The sequence below is a fragment of the Leptosomus discolor genome, unplaced genomic scaffold (genome assembly GCF_034619465.1).
Source record: "Leptosomus discolor isolate bLepDis1 unplaced genomic scaffold, bLepDis1.hap2 HAP2_SCAFFOLD_192, whole genome shotgun sequence".
Lineage (NCBI taxonomy): Eukaryota > Metazoa > Chordata > Aves > Leptosomiformes > Leptosomidae > Leptosomus > Leptosomus discolor.
Window position 1 is genome coordinate 25,833 of NW_028237884.1, and position 10,018 is coordinate 35,850.

At 59.7% G+C, this 10,018-nt stretch overlaps 1 protein-coding gene across 1 annotated transcript in view; it reads right to left on the reverse strand.

Moving 5' to 3' along the window:
- Nucleotides 1–8,630: 8,630 nt before the first annotated feature.
- LOC147412490 (WD repeat-containing protein 62-like) overlaps nucleotides 8,631–10,018 on the reverse strand; it is a 13,674-nt gene continuing 12,286 nt past the window's right edge. Inside the window, exon 18 of the mRNA XM_086481323.1 lies at nucleotides 8,631–8,737. Coding sequence (XP_086337449.1) covers nucleotides 8,631–8,737 — 107 coding nt within the window. The remainder of the gene's footprint in view (nucleotides 8,738–10,018) is intronic.

The following is a 10,018-nucleotide window of genomic DNA, read 5'->3' on the forward strand; positions in this document are numbered from 1 at the left end:
ATAGGATCAGAATAGGTTTTTTTCCTAAAAAAAAAAACCCAAAGAAAGGCAGAGAGATGCAACTAAAGCCTTGAGGAGACGCCCCAAGCATCAGCCGACGTGAGGAAGTCCTCCCAGAGGGAGCAGCGCTTGAGGGAGGGATGATCCTAATTATTCCTCCTCCAGCGGTGAGGCGCTGGCACAGGTTGCCCAGAGAAGCTGGAAAGGTTCAAGGCCAGGTTGGATGGGGCTGGGAGCAGCCTGGTCTGTACTGGAAGGTGTTGCTGCCGGGGGGCTGGAACTGGATGATGTTTGAAGGTCCCATCAACCCCAAACCTTCAGCCATTCTTGAAAACACGGCAACTGAGATCATCTGCTTTACAACCCGAGAGCGCAAGAGTTTTCAGCTTCCAAAAAAAACCCAAATTAACTCGCGTGCGGATGACACCGCGGGTCGTCGGAACCACCCAAGGAGCGCGGCCTTCCACCCCTCCTCCGCTTTGACGCCTGGGTGGTGCCGTTCCACCAGTTCCCCAGTTGGGACTGAATCACACGAGCTGCGGCGAAGCCGCCGCGCTGTCAGGCGCTTCGCTTTCAAAAACCCACCCACTCAAAAAAAAAAACCACCAAACCTCACGTTTCACCCCTCCGCGAGGTCACCCGCAGCAGCCGAGCCACCGGGTGACGTGAGCCGAATGCCGTAAAGCAGAAGAAGTAGCGGGTGTTTGGGTTTAAAGACCAGAAGGTGGGACATTTTAGGAGCTTGAGGGGCTTAAACACAAGAAGGTGGGACATTTTAGGAGTTTGAAAGGCTTAAACACAAGAAGGTGGGAAATTTTAGTGGTTTGAAGGGCTTGAACACAAGAAGGTGGGACATTTTACGGGTTTGAAGGGCTTAAACGCAAGAAGGTGGGACATTTTAGGAGCTTGAGGGGCTTAAACACAAGAAGGTGGGACATTTTAGGAGTTTGAAAGGCTTAAACACAAGAAGGTGGGAAATTTTAGTGGTTTGAAGGGCTTGAACACAAGAAGGTGGGACATTTTACGGGTTTGAAGGGCTTAAACGCAAGAAGGTGGGACATTTTAGGAGCTTGAGGGGCTTAAACACAAGAAGGTGGGACATTTTAGGGGCTTGAGGGGCTTAAACCCAAGAAGGTGGGACATTTTAGGAGCTTGAGGGGCTTAAACCCAAGAAGGTGGGACATTTTAGGGGCTTGAAGGGCTTGAACACAAGAAGGTGGGACATTTTAGGGGTTTGAAGGGCTTAAACGCAAGAAGGTGGGACATTTTAGGAGTTTGAAAGGCTTAAACCCAAGAAGGTGGGACATTTTAGGAGCTTGAGGGGCTTAAACCCAAGAAGGTGGGACATTTTAGGAGCTTGAGGGGCTTAAACCCAAGAAGGTGGGACATTTTAGGGGCTTGAAGGGCTTGAACACAAGAAGGTGGGACATTTTAGGGGTTTGAAGGGCTTAAACACAAGAAGGTGGGACATTTTAGGGGTTTGAAGGGCTTAAACACAAGAAGGTGGGACATTTTAGGAGCTTGAAGGGCTTCAACACAAGAAAATGGGACATTTTAGGAGCTTGAAGGGCTTAAACCCAAGAAGGTGGGACATTTTAGGAGCTTGACGGGCTTGAACACAAGAAGGTGGGACATTTTAGGAGCTTGAAGGGCTTCAACACAAGAAAATGGGACATTTTAGGAGCTTGAAGGGCTTAAACCCAAGAAGGTGGGACATTTTAGGAGCTTGAAGGGCTTGAACATAAGATGGTGGGACATTTTAGGAGCTTGAAGGGCCTAAACATAAGATGGTGGGACATTTTAGGGGTTTGAAGGGCTTCAACACAAGAAGGTGGGACATTTTAGGAGCTTGAAGAGCCAAAACACAAGAAGGTGGGACATTTTAGGGGTCTGAAGGGCTTGAACACAAGAAGGAGGTACATTTTAGGAGCTTGAAGGGCCAAAACACAAGAAGGATGGACATTTAGGGTCTGCAAACTCTCAGCTCTTCCATCAACGCGTTATTTCCCCGCGGGAACATCACTTCTTGGCAGCGCGTGTCACTCCTCAAGGTGAGACTCTCGCAGGTAAAAGGGCGTTAACAGCCACAGCACCGCTGCAATGTAAACTATGCCGCCGAGCTACCGTCAAGCCTTTAATTACTCCAACTAATTACTCATCACTCAATTTGAAGGAACGCAGTTACTCCCCAGGAGGCTGGACGGGGCTCGGGGGCCGCTCGCACAGCTTCTGCCGCTCCGCCGGGAACGTTTTCTCCTGCGTTTTTTCCTCAATCCTCGATGTTTCTCCCCGTTTTGGAGGTCAAGCCCTGGTGGGTGCCGAGCACCCGGCTCCTGGCAAGACATCCGTGCGCTCCAGCTGCCCCCCGGTGCCGCTTTAAGCAGTTTGGCAAACTGGGAGCCCAACCGTTGGTGCTCCCCCAGCTCGTCTCCAACGCTCCGGGCGGAGAGCCCGGCCAGGAACACGGCACGGGCACCAGGATGGAAGGATTCCCTCCCCGTTGGGAATTTTCCCCGCTGCATCCCAGTAGCCGAAAAGTCCCCGAAATGGGTCGTTTGGATCTTTGCAAAGGCTGAGTTAAGCTTTCAACCATCTGGGTCTGAAACGCTTAATCTCGTGCACCAGATGGGCGGCCCTCGGTTAAGCGCGGCACAACCAAGGGTCTCCCCCAGCCGTGCTCAGCCCTCTCAGGGACTCGAAACCACTTTCCTCATTTTCTGCAAAAAAAAACCACCCGCCCCCTACAGAGCTGCTGATTTCTGAGACCAACCCTGCGACGGCCAAACGCAGCAACGTCCCAACCAGCGGGAGGAGAGGCCAGCGCGGAGCATCCCGCACCGTTTCCCACGTTAATCCTCAGCGTAAAGCGGGCGATTTATCAACGAGCGCAGGGCGACAGCATCATCCGATGAATTTCCAACAAATCTGGTGGAATTCAGGTTTTCTGTTCGCTTTCGCCGGGCGGAGAAGCCGCTTTTGTCTCTTCCAGCGGCAAAACTCACGGCACGCGCGGCCGCAAAAGGGTTTCGGGAGCAGAAGCGGATCCCAGCGGAGGCGGCGCCTTCGGCTTCGCGCCGGCGCCTTCGTCCCGCTCACGGTCGCTCGCTCGAGCGTTTCCTACGCTGGCAAGGAGCAAAGAGCCTGGGACACCCGAGCACACGGCAGGTGGGGTTTCCACACCAAAACTGAAGGAATTCCATGCGGATAATAGGTCCAAAAAACAAAAAAAAAAATCACCACACATCCTATGCGACTCCTGAGAGGAATTTCCCCCGCTTCCTCCTGCGGATCAGCTTCGTGCCTTTAAAATTAAGCTTTAATTACCAAAAGGAAAAGAAAAAAAAAAAGAGATGCGAGGTTTTGGAAGCGCAGCGGCGTAAGAGCAGGTTGTGGGGGAGCACTGGGACACGCGGTGGGATCCATCCCGGCCAGCACACGGGATCCTGCCCGTTTCCACCGTGTTTTTTCTGCTGGGAAAGCACCTGGAAGGATCAGCCTGGCATCGAGAGGAGTAGAACCCCCGCCCTGAGCCCACCCAGGAGCGGCAGAAAACCTCACGCCCACCCTGCCGAAGGCTTTCGGGGGCTCTCACGCTCGTGCCCGAGCCTCCTCGGCTCGGCCTGACGAAGCGACATCCTCACTCCTCCGCTCAGGGCGCGGGGAAGGGGAAACCCGGTGCGAGACGGGCGCTCGCTTTCGTTTTCTCCCCTAAATCCCTGAGTCAGGAGTTACTCATTTACACCACAAAGTCCAGCCAGGAGGACCAGGAAGAAGAAGAGACCTGCTCTGTTAATTCTCAGCAAAGTAGGGGAAATTTAGCTCGTTTCCTCTTAAGAAGCTGGCAGCAGACCCCCAAAAAAGGAAAAAAAAAGGTATTTCCCCCCCAAAAAAGGTATTTTCCACCCCCAGATACCTGAAACCTGGGTACAACCACAACCACCAGCAACGACACCTCGCGCAGTCCCCGCTGCCGGGACTCAAACCCGACTTTCCACGCCAGCCCCCCAACGCTCGCCGCGTGTCGCACCAGCCCCCGAATTACCAGCACGTTCAATTAAGCCGCTTCCCAAACGCCGTTAAAGCGGGGACAAAGCTTTCGTCGTGCTCACCGGGGTCACGGAAACCCCCCGAGGGCAGGAGACCCGGCAGCAGCGGCGCGGACGCCGCCGGCTGGGTTTCGGCACGGCTTTGCCCTTCGTTAAGGGGAACGACCGCCGTGTCGCAGCTCTCCCCGGGCTGACGGGATCTTCTTCCTCCTCAACCCGCTGCCCCGGGCGCCCAGGGCACGGTGGGCTCGGCACGCCACAAAGAGAGAGGCTGAAGGAACGGCAGAACCGGCGTTGCCACCGGGAAACCGGACAAAGCGACACCTGGGGTGCAGAGGAGACAAAACTCCATCGTCACCTACACCTCGTGGGCGGAGGGGTGACCGGCTGCACCGCAGCCCGCCACGGGACGAGCCTCTCCGTCCTGCACGGTCCAGAACTCCTCTGAGGATTGAATTTTTAGGAAAACCGAGCATTTAGTCCAACCTTTTCAACTTCAACGAGCCAAGGCTCTCCATCAGAAGCCGGACGAGGCAGAGCCGAAAGGACACGGCAGCCCCCCAGCGCCCCGAAGGGACACAGGGCATCTCCAGCGCTTCGTTTTCGGGGTGTATTAATATCACATCCCACACCCCCCCCAAAAAAAACCCACCCCACCCAGTGATAGGGTTGCCTCGGGGTCGCTGCTGCTCCCCAAGCTCTGCATCTCCCTGGCTTGCCGGTTAAACCACCCGGTGCCGCGGACCAGCCTCGGACGCCAAACCCGCGCTCTCCGCAAGCGGCCAACCTGAATTTGCTCCGAATCCTCCAAATAAAACCCAAAGCGACCGCGAAGGTTAAAAACAGAAGGACGGGGTTCGGCGTTCCCCTTCTCCAGGGGGGTGCACAACCCCACCGCGGCACGGCCCCGAGCCGGCCCCGCTTATCTCCGGCATTTCAGCGAGCCCGTCGTCACCGGAGCGCCGCCGCGCAACAATCCGATGGCTGAAAGCGGTGGAAATACCTGGCCAGGGGCCAGGGCCCTCTCTCCCCAGCGGGGTCCTTCTAAAAAGGGAAGGGGGTGGGGGGACAAAATAAACACGTGGTTAAACCGCATCTTGCAACGGGCGGGCAAAGGTTTTTCGGCAACAAGGCGGCAGCCGGGAGCATCTCGTGTCGCCCCAGAGGCCAAAACGTTGAAGAAAACTAAACACACCTTGAGGCTACGACCCCTTTCCGATAAACCACCGTTTATCCATCGTCAAGAGAAACATCCTGGGCGGTCGTCCGGATCAAAGCTGGGAAGAAACACCGAAGCGCCGCTGCTCCTCACCCAGGGATTTCCCAGTTGCCCCGCCACCGCCTCCGCCGCGGTTCAGCACGTGGCGCCGCTGCTGCGTCCGTCGGCTCGTCGAAGGCGTCGAGAATCGTTCGGTTGTCCCGGGACAGGTCGTTGGGACGGGGTAAGGGATGGGCAGCGCCGCGGGAATGTTCAGTGTCCAACCGCCGGCTCCGCTCTCGCCGTCAGCGAAGCGCTGGGTGAAAGCAACCTCGTACGGGGGTTGGTTGGGGGTATTTTTTGGTGGGGGAGGAGACAGCCCTCTTCTTCCACCTGCTCTCCATGGACACGTCGGAAGGAGCGTGTGGCCCCGGACAAGCGACTCGTCCCGTCGCCCCAGCGAAGCGCGGAGCCTGCGGAACAGCGAGCGGCGCTGCCAACGGAAGGGATTCCACCACCAAGCGGCCGTGACCCCCTTCCCTGGCCAAAACCGGCTCCTCCAGCGGCGCGTCCGGCAGGAGAAAGGGAGAAACCGGCCCCGAGGCGGCTCGTTCAGAAACGCGGCGTTGGGTCGAGTCGTTGGCTCTGCCGAAGGCTTCGCGAGGGCTCGGACGGCAGCGCCGCGCGTAGACGTCCGCAAGGAATCCCCTCCTCTTGGCCAACCTGACCTTCCCCTCTCGGGTTAAAGCTTTGCCCCCTCCCCTCTCGCTGCAGATCCCGGGAAAAGCCGCTCGCCGCCTTTCTCCCCAGCGCAGCACGGCCACACGAAGGTCTCTTCCTCCTCTTCCTCCTCCTCCTCCCCAGGCTCAACAGCCCCGACTCCCTCAGCCTCGCTCCGCAGCGGAGCTCCAGCCCTCGCCGCCATCTCCGTGGCCTCCTCGAGCAGCTCCACGTCTGTCTTGGAGGGGGGACCCCAGAGCTGGACGTGGGGTTTGGGGGGGGGGGGGTGTCTCTCCCCGGAGGGGAGGATCCCCTCCCTCACCTGCTGCCCGGGGGGCGGCCCAGGGGACGCCCCGTGTCACCCCCCGGCGGCCCCAAGGCCCTTCTCCGCGGAGCTGCTCCCCGTCCCTCCGGCTCCCAGCCTGCGCCGGGCCGCGGGGGGCACCCCCCACCCGGCGCTGAACCCCGGGAGGTTCACGTCGGGCAACGTCTCCCGGTCCCTCCGGATGGCAGCTCTTCCCTTGAGGGCACCGACGGCACCGCTCCGCTTGGCGTCACCCGCGGTCCCACCATCTCGGTCGGTGATGAAGGTACTGACCGGTACTGGTCCCAGTATGGACCCCTGAAGGACACCGCTCGCTGCCGACCTCCACGTCGCCGCTGAGCCGTTGACCGCGGCCGATGGATCCACGCAAACATGGATATAAATCTTTTTATGGACCAACCAGAGCCTTTCCTGGTGCGTCGCCCCAGCAGCTCCCGAGGCGTCAACCCAACCAGAGCCAAACCCAACGGCCAACATCTCCGCGGCGGGGACGGAGCCATCCATCCCACCCGACCCAGGGGCTTAACGGCTCCCGCCATCGCCCACCTCGCCACGAAGGTACCGGAGCGTTCACCGCCCCGCCGGCGAGAGAACCCCAAACTCATTTTCCAGAAAAATAAACCGGGGCAACGTCCAAATGAGTCACCGAGGATGAGGCCAAAGGATGTCAAAGCCGTAGAGATCCCTCAGCGAAGGAGCAAAGACCAATTAAGTCGCCCCTGGCTCGAAGACGACTAATTAGGCTCCAAGCCCAGCACGAACGCAAGCGTCGCCTCCCGCGCCGAACCCTCACGGCGCCGTCACGATCCCCTCCGCGCCCCCAACTGCGATCGCGCGAAGAACCACCAGACTTCGCTGCCATGACCCAAAGGAAACCAATTCACCCCAAAACAAGGGTCAACGTTGGCCTGTGGCTGCCGGGCAGCCGCCGACGCCGCGGGCACGAAGCTCGGCACGTGCCCGCGCCCCGATTTTCCCGGTTTCACCGGCGTTCGGTGGTGGGGAGGGAAGACGCGGCCGCGGGGAGGGATGGATCTCGGCCACCATCTTCGTGGGCATCTTTCCATGGGGGTCTACAGCCCCACCGGACGCTTCCCAGCCAGGGGACCAGCTCCTCTCCCACCGGCACCGCGAAAACCCGCTGTGGTTTGGGCAGGGGGGCGGACGGGACGGCAGAAATTCACCCGGGTTAAGCCCCCCTGTGAAAACACGGCCCTCTCCGACACGCTCACGACCGGCTCACACCGCTCCGGAGGGGATAAGCTCCCGAATCAACACTCTTCAACCCCCCGCCCAGGTCCAGGTAAAGGCCAAACCTTTGCCAAAATTGCCCCAAATCGCCCATTTGTTGACGACCTGGAGACGGGCAACGCCGCGAGGAGGGAGAGAAAACCCACCCGGTGAGCTGACGCGGCCAGGGAGGCACCGAGAGGGAATCAAGGGTGGCTGGGCAAGAAAAGGGGAGGGAAAAAAAGAGGGGAAAAAAGACTAAAATAAGAGTGAAGCGGGTGTGGAGAGGAAGGAAGAGCCGGCGTGCAGACGCCCACCCTCTCCAGCAGATGCTGCTCCAGCAAAGACACCGGTTTGGAGGAGTCCTGGGATGAGGAGCCGCGCGAGCGCAAAGAAAAGTCCTAAAATCGGACGGTTTGTGCCGCTGCAAACCACACCAGACTTTTGGTTTTTCCGAAGGGGAGAACCCAGAAACACACATAGAGAAAGGAGGGGGGGGGGGGGGGGGGATGTTAAAACAATAAAATCATTTAAATTGATTTCCCCAAGCTCTGCCAAAAGCCCGTCAAAGCCCGTTACCCCTCATTAAGCTTCCCCAAACCGGGAGGGAAGAAGGAAAGCAGCGCCCAGGAGCAGGTGTCCTCTGCAGCGTAGCCTCGGCGCCTTTTTTTTTTTGGGGGGGGGGTGGGGGGGGTGTTTAAATTTGAAAATCAAGCGGTTTTGCCAATCTGCCACCCCCCCCCCCCCCCCCCCCCCCCCCAGTCAGCGGGGCGAAAGCAGAAATCAATGAACTCAGGCCATTAAAAATTACATCACCAGCCGGCCCGAGCGCGCGTCAGGCCCGTCTTTATCTCTGCGGATTTAAATGCCAATTACCGGCGGCTCGTGCAGATACAGCAGCTCCTGGAGGAAGAAGAAGGAGAAAGAAAACGATAAAAAAAAAAAAAACCAACCCCCCAAAATTCCTAAAAAATCGCTATCGAGAAATCAAAGCCCCCGTTTCGTTCAAACCCCCCCAAATATAAAGCATCATTGTGCAAAGCTTAATCTCCCAGCGAAGGCTTCCACCGTTTTCCCGGCCTGCAGCCGGCGCCGTCAATTTATGACCGAATCAAAAGGGGCTTTTTAATCGCCGGTGGGCATCGTCACGGCGACGGCCGCGCTCCGAGGGAGCCGGGGCAGCTGCCAGCGCCGGCACCGGCCGAACCCCGACCTCGGCTCGGGGAGAAGGTGGGGGGGGGGGGGGATTGGTGCAGCCGGAAAAACGGAGGAAGATTTCGGAAACGATCGGGAAAAATGCAAAGGAGGGGTGAAAGGTGGAAATGGGGGGGGGGAGCCGAAAAGGATGCTGGGGATGCCCCCTCCCGGAGTGGGGGGCTACCCTAAAAAGGTAGCGGTCCCCAAAAAGCAGCCTGCTGGCACAAGGAGGAGGAGACGCCCCCCCCCTTGTTTTCTTTTGGGGAGGGGGATTAGGGCTTGCCCCCCTGCTCTGGGGGGGGGGGGGGGAAGAGGGTGGAAGCTGGGTGCAGTGGCTGGCTCTTCTCACGGGGGAGCCCCCCCCCCCCCCCCAAACACCCCCCCAGCCTCTTCACAGGGGCCCAAATCTGGGGGAGGGCGATGCCTGCGCCCCCCCCCTCCCCAAGTGAGGTGACAGGGTGATTGCACCCCACCCAAAATGGGGCAGGAACCCCTCTTAGCAAGCCTCACCCCCCCCCTTGGGTAAAGGGGGGGGGGGGGGGGATGTCCTTGGGGCTGGGGGGAAAAGCCCCCCAGGTTCTTACTGGGGGGAGGGGGGGATCCTCTCCCCACCTCGGAGGGGGGCGTCTCCTCCCTCCGCCCATAAAGTCACCAAACCTTTCTGGGGGGCAGGGGGGGGGGGGGGTCTCCCCTCCTCCCCCCCTAACTTGGGAGGCCAAGCCCCCCGCCCCCCCCCCCCCATTTCAGGGGTCTCCCCTCACCCACTCTCTCAGGCCACCCTTAGCCTGGCAGTGGGGGGGGGGGTGTCACCTTGCCCACAGTGGGGGGGGGTCTCCCCTACCACCTCCCCTCAAGGGGGGTGTGGGGGGTCACCCCTCCCCTTAAGGGGGGGGGGGGGCTCCCCTTCCCAGGGGCTCTCCCCTCCCTGGACCCCTCCCCTAAAAGGGGATTCTTCCTACCCCAGATCTCTCCCCCAACGGGGGGGGGTGGGGGGTGGGGGGGGTGTCTCCCCTCCCAGGACCCCTCTCCTAAAAGGAGGGGAGGGGGGGGGGGGGGGCGTTTCCCCTCCCCACGGCATCTCCCTTAAAGAGCGTGGAGGGGTCACCCCTCCCTGGGCCCCTCCCCTTAAGGGGGGGGGGGGGGTCTTCCCTCTCCTAAAGGAGGGGGTCAGCCCTCCCCAGACCTCTCCCCTAACGGGAAGGGGGGGGCGGTGTCCCCCCCCTCCTTGAGCCCCTCCCCTTAAGGGGGGTGTCTCCCCTCCCCGAGAGGGTTCTCCCCCTCACCGGGAGGACCCCTCTCCCA